This window comes from Doryrhamphus excisus, chromosome 16, assembly GCF_030265055.1.
Source record: "Doryrhamphus excisus isolate RoL2022-K1 chromosome 16, RoL_Dexc_1.0, whole genome shotgun sequence".
In the NCBI taxonomy this organism is placed as follows: Eukaryota; Metazoa; Chordata; class Actinopteri; order Syngnathiformes; family Syngnathidae; genus Doryrhamphus; species Doryrhamphus excisus.
The window spans coordinates 11,101,251-11,112,759 of NC_080481.1; the positions used below are offsets into that span (position 1 = coordinate 11,101,251).

General features: G+C 41.3%; 1 protein-coding gene across 3 annotated transcripts; it reads right to left on the bottom strand.

Annotated features, from left to right (window-relative positions):
- Window positions 1-1,810: 1,810 nt before the first annotated feature.
- Window positions 1,811-11,432, bottom strand: mfn2 (mitofusin 2). 3 transcript variants are annotated; one of them, XM_058051780.1, is made up of 18 exons: window positions 10,161-10,307; window positions 9,737-9,918; window positions 9,195-9,330; window positions 8,895-9,057; window positions 8,685-8,809; window positions 8,498-8,606; window positions 8,275-8,382; window positions 8,053-8,206; window positions 7,661-7,728; window positions 7,276-7,397; window positions 7,062-7,188; window positions 6,844-6,948; window positions 6,596-6,698; window positions 5,062-5,282; window positions 3,691-3,846; window positions 3,409-3,605; window positions 3,190-3,324; window positions 1,811-3,007 (listed from the first exon to the last, which is right to left on the bottom strand). In XM_058051780.1, exons 2-18 carry the CDS (start codon window positions 9,912-9,914, stop codon window positions 2,938-2,940), a joined length of 2,277 nt encoding a protein of 758 aa, XP_057907763.1. In that variant the 5' UTR covers window positions 9,915-9,918; window positions 10,161-10,307; the 3' UTR covers window positions 1,811-2,937. The 3 variants fall into 3 exon arrangements, with proteins under 3 accessions (XP_057907763.1, XP_057907761.1, XP_057907762.1); XM_058051778.1 differs by lacking the exon at window positions 10,161-10,307 and adding an exon at window positions 10,847-11,063 and having other exon boundaries at window positions 1,812-3,007; XM_058051779.1 differs by lacking the exon at window positions 10,161-10,307 and adding an exon at window positions 11,145-11,432 and having other exon boundaries at window positions 1,819-3,007.
- Window positions 11,433-11,509: the final 77 nt, after the last annotated feature.

Below are 11,509 nucleotides of genomic sequence, written 5' to 3' on the forward strand. Positions count from 1 at the left end.
ACTGCCTTTAGTGAGTTGTACGGCGGTTTAAAGCATCACAAACTTGTTTTTTAACGGCCAATTACATCTGGAACAGGGCCAGCTCACAAGGCCAGCAGACCATGGGACTTTCATGCTTCTGAGGGCCACCTCCATGATCAATGTTGCCATTTTCTTGATCAGGCAACGCACGTCTACCATGCAAGATGCATTTTGTTTGCTAAATAAATGTGTGAAGCGTCTATTCATCCTAAAATTGTTCACAGGAATGTGAGTGGAGGGCGTCATGGCGACAAAGCCGATGACTAACGTGTCTCGTCAGCACGAGATACATTTGGTACAATGTTTGCATTATATGGGTTTTATTTTAGTCTGTGCACCACTGATTGTTTTTTTTTTATATCATCTCAAATCATTTTTTTAAACATTAACAAATACTATAAACAAGTGGCTACACAACAAACACAAATGAAGCCATATAATGAAGCTACATAAAAGCTTGTGCCACTATATGCTATACATTCAGACCATTAATCTTTGTGTCAGCATTGAAAGCAGCATAGTGAGCCTTTTTCAAATGATTGGACTCATGACTGGAGTCAAAGCATCTTAGAAGTCTTACTCATTAGCCCTACTCATGGAAATTACCGTCTAAAAAGTTCTACAATGGAGAAAAAAAATCCCCTTAATTGAGGGTGAACACACAAATGTTATTACTGTAAATACGAATACTCGTGCATTTATAGATTTCTATAAATGTTACTTTAAAATGATTATTTCCATCCCCCTATTTCTTGCAAAATAAAGCTGAATTGATATATTAGTTCAAAGCATATCACAGCATGTGTCATAATAAAGAAATCATGGCAAAGTAAACATTTTTCAAGAGGTGGAAAGTCCCAGTCACAACCTATAAAACACCAGAGGCTCAAAATACTATAAATGTGTCCTTCAACTTGGTACAATTAAGTGTTAGATGTTTGGGTCACTTGTGTGTTTTCGTGTGTGTGTGTGTGTGTGCGTGAATGGGGTTCTTTGTAGAGATACCAATGACAAAATAGAATGGGAAAAAAAAAAGCAAATTGTGTAGACTAGACTTGTGTAGACCGCATTCTCCAATAGAAAAGATTGTGTCAGGGGCAGTTCTGGCTTGAATGTCACCCAGGGGTGGACTGATGCCCTGACACCCCCCGCAAATTCATAATAGTATAAAAGTTTGACTTTCCCCACATAATATAAAACATTAGAAACAAGAACAAATACACAAAAAACATGTTCTCCTTCAAGGATTTTTGGTAGACGGCAGAATTCATGGTTCTATTTATCACAGCAAGCCCTGAAGCAGCCAAACAGCCACAGACCATCATACTACCACCACCATATTTTACTGCTGGTGTGATGTTCTTTTTCCGAAATGCGGGCATTACTTTTACACCAGATGGATTGGGGGGGGACAGACCTGCCAAAAAGTTCAACTTTTTGTCTCGTCAAACCAGTGTCATCTTTACTCTCGTATTACCAAATACACTACACATAATAAGAGAAATTGTGTGTTGCTGTAAATGTGTTACGGTGCTAGCGGGGAGCTGAGTGGGAGACAGGAAATGACATCGGGGGTTCGACTAGACTTGTGTAGAAATAGAAAAGACTGTGTGATGATGTACAACACAGACAGGGGCAGTTCTGGCTTGAATGGCACCCAGGGGAGGGACTGATGCCCTGACACCCCCCGCAAATTCATAATAGTATAAAAGTTTGACTTTCCTCACATAATATAAAACAAATACACAAAAACCATGTTCTCCTTCAGGGATTTTTGGTAGACGGCAGAATTCATGGTTCTATTTATCACGGCAAGTCTTCCAGGCTCTGAAGCAGCCAAACAGCCACAGACCATCATACTACCACCACCATATTTTACTGCTGGTGTGATGTTCTTTTTCCAAAATGCGGGCGTTACTTTTACACCAGATGGATTGGGGGGGACAGACCTGCCAAAAAGTTCAACTTTTTGTCTCGTCAAACCAGTGTCATCTTTACTTTCATATTACCCAATACACTACACATAATAAGAGAAATTGTGTGTTGCTGTAAATGTGTTACGGTGCTAGCGGGAGATGAGTGGGAGACAGGAAATGACATCGGGGGTTCAGAGTTCAACCGATATTGCTCTAAAAAATATATTTAAAAAGTATATGGATTCAATTCAGTTGTGTCAGAGTGCAATTGTCTTTAATTGTGAACAAATCTCATTTGATATGTGCAATATCATTTCATATTCCCAAGTTTACATACAAGAGGAGAAATGCAACTTGTCCAATTGTTTTAAATATATATACTGTACACATACATACATACATACACACACACAAAAACAACCCAACCAATGGAATCCCTTCTACTGACAGACGCTGGCAAGACAGTAAACTTCCCATCTGTCTGCTACGCAACCAACTGTGAATGAATACACGACAGACAGGGACAAAGTGGTATCTTTTTAGATTAGCATTGCTATTGGATACTAGCCAATCAATATAAGTTGTCTATATGTACCAAAAACATAGCAGGGGACAAACCTAATTTCCTGTTCTACATGAGCACAAGACTTTCCTCAGTTTCTTGACATACATTTCATGGTGGTAATTCCTCACATAATAAATGAAAATAATCCCTTTCCTTTGCCCTCCCCTTTTGTTCATGTACAAGATCCGTTCCAAACCAGTCACAAATTCTTCAGTTCGTTCACGGCAGTCCATCATTCTTCGTATTGACAGAGCCAAAGTAACAAAAAGGAGCGCCGCATTCGCCAGCTAAGCTATGACTTATATCACACTTATGTTAAGAGTACCTGATGCGTTTATATTTCAATAAATAAGAATCCCACAGCTCAGGCAAAATATGTACTAGATATGTTAAATGTTTCTGTGTTGAGTTCCACAGGTAAATGCTGTGTCACCTTTACTTGCTGTGGTGAAGGTACTGTTGGGTGAACATGTTGAGCTCACTGTCCAGCCAGCCTGCCTTGTTCCTAAACATAAGAAAATGCAAAGTTTCAGTATTCTTCCTTAGATGACTTGCTCTAATGGGGTTACATTGGTGTGGGTGTAGACTTTAAATAAAGTTGACTTGACCACTAGTATTTGTTGACAAAAAACGTGTCCAAATATTTAATGTTAATAAGCAGAGTGTTCGAGCGCTCCATGTTCTTACCTCAGCAACTTAGCTTTGCTCTGCATGGCGTCCAACAGCTCAATCTTGCCATTCATGTCAGTGATCTCGTCTTCAATATTCTGCCGGGTCACGTCTACCTGCTGGCAGAGCTGAGCAAAAACCCCGGCTAGCTCTCTGACAGTCACAGACACACAAATGAATGGTTAGCAGTAATCCCCAAAGATACTCAGGTGTAAGGTGTAATGTGCAAACGCTCACTGCTGAACTTGGTGGCTGCAGTTGGAGCCCGTGTAGCTGACAATAAGCTGCAACTTCTCGCTGGCGTAGTCGACAAACTGTCTTTTGAACGCACGCTCTTTGGCCCTTGTTGTCCAGGTGAGGCGCTCATAGATGAAGAGAAGACCGTAGAGACCCACGGACAATGCAATCAGACGCCAGCCTACGGCTTTCCAGATCTGCACATACACACACACAGACACACACCATGTGAGCAACATTAATTGTTATGATGAATGTTTGTTTCATTGATTTTGTCCTCACCACACCGCCAACTACAAGGACACCCATGGAAGTTCGGGATGTGACGGAGGCAAGCCCCGTCACCATGGACACCATCAGCTCCTCCTGGGTCATAGAGTTTTGTGGGAATGGAGGCATGCTGGTGCTGACCGGAGTAAGTGCCAAGGATCTAGGAATCTGCAGGAGGAGACAGTTATAATTTAACCGTGCAATCCGTCACATGGTTTAACCCAATGTGGCCCGCGAGTCAAAAAGTTTGCCCACCCCTGCTTTGTGTGCACCTAGTGGCAGATTTGAATAACTGACTTAACTTAGAACAGGGGTCTCAAACATGCGGCCCGCGGGCCAAATGTGGCCCGCAGGACACTAGTTTGAGGCCCCTGCCTTGATATGAAAGTTTAATGTTAGTGCGGCCCGCGCAAATTTTATATGGATACTGTATGGTATCATGTACCCAGAAAAAATTATTACGTTTGATTAATGTTCATGTTAAAGGTTAAATAACTGTTAATAGTTATCCTCCCTATCCATGTGGAAGTGGTAAGTTTTTGGCTATTTAAGTTTAAAGGAAATAACTTGAAGGCTACCGTTTAGGTCGCTAGCTCTCTAGTTTGTGAGTTAGCATGTGTCTCAAGACCCTGCAGTTGCGCAATATGTTGTAAATAAAAAGAGTATAAATGTGACTATAGTCGTGTTTTGTCATGTCTACAGGGCTCTAATAATGCTTTGTTAATTTTAATCTGAAAAAGATAATTTGTCTACCCACCAACTATATGTGGTTTCTTAAGTTTTTATTATTTGACGTTTTATTATTATTACTATATTTATTTATTACTGATTGATTGATTTTCTTTATTCTTGATTTGTTTATTTATTTTTCATCTTATTTTGTGCAGAAAAATAAAAATTAAGATATTTGAGAACAGTGGAATGTTTTATCAGAGCTTTTATTGTAGAAAATCGGAACCAAAGCACTGAAAAAGTTTGTATATTTTTCTGTGTGTAATAAATGCTGCCCAGCCTTGCCCAGACCCTAGCTCCAGTGGCCCCCAGGTAAATTGAGTTTGAGACCCCTGACTTAGAATGTTATTCCAGCAAAGTGGCATATCTTCACTTGGTCATTGTTGCAAAAAAAAAAAACATCATAAAAACATTGATTACACCTACACTGCCACCCAGTGGGGATTGCATACAGGCAGTTGCTCACTTTCATCGGAGTTGTCATGTGCGCCTCCTGCAGGCCAGTCATGACGGGTTGGCAACCTTTACCATTAATGAAGAGCATTTTGCCTCCGCTTACCAGTACCAAAAAAATAGTCTGGAGTAGCCTAACATTGTTTTATTGTTAGAATGGCCGTTTTGTGTATGCACCATGATGTAGTTGGGACTTACCTGGTCACTGTAGCCCATGAGGGCCCGTCGGGTGTTCTTGGGCCCAAGAAAGCGGTTGACCAGCATCGTCCAACCCAAAGAGAAGTGGAAGCTGATATCCTCCTGGAAGTCACTGCACAGCTTGTCGCAAGCCAGATCATAATTAAGACTGAAGCACTGGCGGGGAACCAGTTTGTCCACCTGCTCTCTGACTGGGCTGGGAAGAAGAGGCTTCAGACCCTCTGCATGGACACACGGAGACAACACATTTTACTGACCAATCAAAATAAAGTGGACCTTTGAAACTTGAACGTAATCTAGTGGGCAAACAAAAAAAGGTTGAAAAAAAGAGTTGATGAACTTTCACAAGATATGCTGACGTCATTGTTTTAAAAGGTGCATTTTCTAGGACAGGGGTCTCAAACTCAATTTACTTGGGGGCCACTGGAGCTAGGGTCTGGGCGAGACTGGGCCGCATCAGGTTTTCAAAAAAAAAACAAAACAAAACGCATTTATTAAAAACAGAAAAATGATTAAACTTTGCTTTGGTTTCGATTTTCTACAAGTAAAGCTCTGATAACTGTTCTCAAATATCTTACTTTTTATTTTTCTACACAAAATAAGATGAAAAATAAATAAACAAATCAAGAATAATAATAAAACACCAAATAATAAAAACTTGAGACACATGCTAACTCGCAAACTAGAGAGCTAGCGACCTAAACGGTAGCCTTCAAGTTATTTCCTTTAAACTTAAATAGCCAAAAACTTACCACTTCCACACGGATAGGGAGGATAACTATTAACAGTTATTTAACCTTTAACATGAACATTAATCAAACGTAATCATTTTTTCTGGGTACATGATACCATACAGCATCCATATCAAACTTGCGCGGGCCGCACTAACATTAAACTTTCATATCAAGGCGGGGGCCTCAAACTAGTGTCCTGCGGGCCACATTTGGCCTGCGGGCCGCATGTTTGAGACCCCTGTTCTAGGATATTCCAGGATGCAAACCTTGGGGCTTATCGACAACAACCTTAAACAGTTAACAGTTACAACTACAATAGAAGAGAGCAAGTTTGAAGCAGTTTTAAGCTGAGAAAAAGTGAAAGTGCATTTTATAAGAACTCGGCCTGCATCTCTCCCACTGAAATATATGCTGAATGGAAACCAGGAAGTGAAAAAGCATCTTGCCTTGTTGCGTGAAGTAGGTTATGCATTGAAGGGAAATTTTACACATAGTTCAGTTGCAAATGTGAAAATTGTAAATAGTTCATGGTGTTTATGTTGCCGCATCATTGTTTAGACATTTTGATTAAATTTATATGACTAAATATGCGTCAAAAAGAAAGTTATGGTTGAAATGTATTAAGCTGAGAACTGATAGTTTGCTGAAACTTATCGACAAGATGAAAGATGAGAGTCCAACCTTTCTTTTGGTCTATATAAGCCTTGAAAAATCAGTCAAAATCATCCAAAATGGCCGGTACCGAAAAGAACGGCTTTTGAAAAATAGAATGACTTAATAGCTAAATTGCATCCTGTTACCTATCATGTCCACTTGTGTGGCCTGAAGAGCGCTGGTGATTGTCGTGGAGCACCTCTCGGACATGTTCTTGCCCAAACACTCTTCTACATGGCGATGGAGTTCCTAACAAAAAACAAAAAAAAACATTTATAATGTATTCATTTTCACTGTGTGGGTGTTGTGTCAGTTACTGACTAATCAGGCCTCCTCCCAATTCATATTGAACTTGAAATTCCAAGGATGACAATCAAGAACTGTTGGCACTCACTTTTTTGTAGACCTTAAGGACCACTGGGGCTGGGTGGAAGTCCATGTGAAAATCATCCACCAGAATGTGGAGCTTTCTGATTTCTTCTGCCATGCAATTAGACACCTGAACAAGCAGGGAACATGCATGAAACGTAATGCAACAAATAGTCATTTTTCTTTCTTTCTATCTTTTTTGGGGGGGAAAAACATTGACACAGCAGCAGCATTGATAATCACCTGCCTCTCCACCTCCTCTGTGAGCTTCTTGATCTTGGCCTTGCAGTCCATAGTCAGTAGGTCCAACTGCTTGTCTATGAACTCCAGTCGATCCTGGCGGTCTTCTTTGGTCTCAAGACAGTAAACCCTAAAAATGAACATCACAAATGCTAATTATGTTCCCGAATACATGTTTCATGATCAGATAATGCCAAATAATTTCCTCCAGGCTCACCTTTGCTCTTGTGCAGCAATGTGTACTGCATCCATGATGTGCCGCAAGGCTTCAGAGATTTGCTTGGCCCGCACGGTGTGCTGCTCAAACTTAGTCTTCACTGCCGACTGTGAGATGCACTCCTATACACACGGATGAGCATGAATGATTGAATACCCAATAATACTAATGCATTTGGAGTTTTACAATTAACACTGGTTTACTTATTATGATACAGATTTCAACCTAGAAATTACTCTTCTTACATTGTCTTACATCTTCTTACATTGATGGGCCCTACATACTAGGCTTAGAAATATAAATAAAACTGCAGGATGCAAGGTTCCTGTACTTTTTCTTTTTTTTTTTGCATGCGCTTCAAAGTGGTTTCACATGTTAGTCTTACCTCAAATCTCCTCTCAAAGTTCTGGAATTCAAACATTCTAGCTTGAAATCCCTCAGCAAGTGCTCCACCTGAAACAATTCATTGACTAATAAATGATCGCTGTTTCATGGTTGACTATGGGCTATTATTAGTGCACAAATATTCAAAGATACAAAGTTACAGTATACTGTATGTTGTATTCTGGTCACTGGTTGTCAGTAGTGTTATATGGATGAGATGTTATTTGCAGTCCAAACCAACGAAATAGTAGAAAAAAAAATATCTCCTCCCATTCCATGTGGAAGTGGTTTTCTGGCTTCTTAACTTCAACTTCAAAATCAAATCTGAAATGTCACTAAAGCTGACTTCAATGGGTCAATCAAACTGAATTGTGTGCAATTTCCAAATCCGACCTGTTTCGGGCATTCCTTGAGCTTTCTGCACACGTGCCTGAAGAACTTCCTTGGCAGAGACGAAAAAGATGCGGTCGCTGGCCTGAGCTTGGTCCACAACGCCAAGCTCGTGGACCAGGAAATGGGTACAGCGGTCCATATGCTGTCGCCGCACCTGGCAGTACAAACACGCTTGAGTGATGTGAACAGGTTAACAGGTAACACAAGTATCCCCTGACTAACCTCTTCCATGTATTCAGGTTCTGAGGCTGAGGCGTCCCAACGGTTGTTAAGGATGAAGATGTTGGGACTTGAAAGTCTTTCGTTGACTTTGTGAAAAAAAGACTTCTCCTGCACAGGCAATTGTTGCTCAGTCAAAATACGTGCTCAAAAGCAAATAATTAGCATTTCATTGAACGTCATGGCAACATTGTTGTATTTCACACCCGATGTACAAATTTCTCACCGTCTGCATCAGCGTGGACTCAGAGTTTGCCACAAGTACGAATACATCGGCATCCAAGCAGAACCTGTCGATCCAGCTGTCCAATTCCGTGGTCACATCAATACCTGGGCTGTTTTATTTAAAAGAACAAGTGAGTGAGAATAAGCGGCGTAGAAAATGGATGTTTGCAATAATTGGTATATCTGACCTGTCCAACAAGACCAGATCATCCCTTAGCAAAGCACACTTGGCTTTAGGCCACATAACACAGACCAAGCTGCCTGCATCAAGGTTCTCATCCTGGTGGAGAGCATGGGCCAGCTGGTTCACCGTCTGGAAATTAGACATAACCAGAATATCCTTGAGTGAAGACAATTTCGATATCCCCATGCTTCCCAATGCACTCGGTTTTCCCAACCTTAATGCTCTTCCTCTCCTCTGAGCCTTCAGTAAGGATAAAGGCCTCATTTCCATCTGTTCCCTCCACCCTCAGGAAACAGTTGGTGGTGTGTCCAATTCCGGAAGGCAGCACCTTGTCGCACAACATTGCGTTGATCACTGAGCTTTTTCCATTACTGGTCCTACAAAACAAAACACAAACATCTATTCAGAGACTAAAGGCACATGAATAGCAAACGCATATTACCGAGAGTGAAGAGCCACGGTTGGATTTCAGAAACTGTTTTGACAAACAACTTGGGAAAAAAAAGACACATACCTCCCAAAAAACACCACTTTCATATGCCTCCGGGCAAGGACTTCCCCAATCCCAGCTACCTTGGTGAGGTAACTTCGAACCTCCTGGACCTGTTCCTCTGTGGTAACTGGGTCCAGCTCTTCATTTTTGTGAGCATCTAGCAGGAGCAGAGGCTTTTATTATTTTTATCCTCACAAGGGTCACAGGGGGTGCTGGAGCCTATCCCAGCTGTCTTTGTGCAAGAGGCGGGGTACACCCTGGACTGGTCGCCAGCCAATCACAGGGCACATATAGGCAAACAACAATTCACACTCACATTCATACCTATGGACAATTTGGTGTCACCAATTAACCTAGCATGTTTTTAGAATGTGGGAGGAAGCCGGAGTACTCGGAGAAAACACACACATGCACGGGGAGAACATGCAAACTCCACACAGAGACGGCCGCGAGTGGAATTGATCTCAGGTTTCCTAGCTGTGAGGCCTGAGTGCTAACCACCATCTATCGTGCAGCCCCTTAGTTTTATCATCCTAAAATGAAAAAGCAAACCAAAAGGTTACCTTGCAGAAATGATGAACTCTCCTTAATGTAGGCCCCCAACTGTTCAAAGATGCCATTAATCTTCTTCTTCGCTGTGACAAAATGCTTGAGTGGTGACGCGTTCACCTCCGCCATCAGTCTCTTATCCTTCTTGCCGTGGACTGTGTTAGTGTTTGGCCGGGGGAAAACCAGAGACATGGCACTGGAGGGAGAAAAAACAATAGAACAAAACGTATAGTTATGATCATTTGTAATTCATTAATGTAAGCGGTACAGTCAAACATTAAGACAGCTTGTGGTGTGCCCTCAGAGTTGTGCTGAAAATGCCAACATTTGTCGATCCAAGGCACAAAGCAAAAATGCTGTATGAATGTCAACAAGTAGATACACAAGTGGTACCTTTAATTGTTCTATCACTAGCAATCCATTACTCGTAGTACTCACCACTTCACAGTTCAAATTCCACAGTTTCACTCTACCACGGTTTATATGTAATTAATACATTCATATTCATTTTAAAAAATGTATGTGCCTAAACCAAGCATTTTCAAGCATAAAAATTGACGTAAACTACAAAAGCAGTCGTCCCTCCTGTATCACGCATTGGGGACTTAATACTTTACAAAAGGACTAGTAATGGGAACCATGATTCCTTTTGAGACACTCAACTGAAGTAAATCGGGTACCCAATTACATTTGAGTTAACCGTCACAGAACACATTCGGCTACCAAGATGTAGCTTTTCGGCGAAGTTAGTGAAGGCCAACTCTTCGGTAGGAAAATTAAACGAGTTGGATTTGAAACAAGAAATAAATCGATTGCTTTTCGACGGGAGTAATTAGTCGATGGAGTAACAAGTTAATGGCATATTGTCATTGTTTACTTTAACTAGCAGTTAGCAGGGGTGAGTTACAAAAGACGAGTACCCACAGTTATCGATTCAGTAACAAACATGCGAGTTTTGAACGACTCGTTCATGACTAGCTTATCTGTACTTTTCTGACTGACAAATTTTAATGCTATAACATTAAAATTCAAGTATTGCTTTTGATTAAAAGTCCAAATACTTATATCATGTCAATTATCTCATTTGCTAATCAAGAGCGCAAATATGTGCGAGGATAGCATACCTTTGAGGAACATGGGTGCCGTATAAGCAGCCAGAGGGCATGACAATGCCAACTTGAAACAGATATGACAATGAGCGGCTTATAACGTTCGTTCGGGATAAAACTAACCCCCTGCTAAATGAGAATGTAAAAAGACCGGTTTTGATCTAGTTCTGTCATTGCGTCATTTACAGTTACTTTCCCACAGGCCAAGCTAGCATGACAGCGTTCTGAGGGCAAGCGGCACCCAGAATGATAGCCGGCAACACCTTGATTTACGTAAGTAGCTGCCTTTGGACTTATTGCTGTTTGGGCTTACCGTGATGGGGCGCTCTCTTCACAAATAATCCTCTTGCATCGTGGTTCCTTTTCAGTGTCTTCTATGTAAGACTATTGCTTAGCCTTAGCTATTTCGCCACAGAATGGAAAACAGGCCCAAACTATTCGCCTCTGTTCACTCTGTCACTAAATATGTATGATGGAGTGGAAAGTAAACTTATATTCTAATGAACCAGGTTAGACATTAACCCCAATTGCGGAATAATGTCCCTGACTTCCACAGAACATACAGACGCCCCTCTGCCTTTTCCGGTTTGTGGAGCGGTGGTGCTAGTACTATCGCCACCTGCTGGTCCGGAGAAGGAATTGACAGCCAGGGTCATTGAGTTCATATAGGACAAAAGG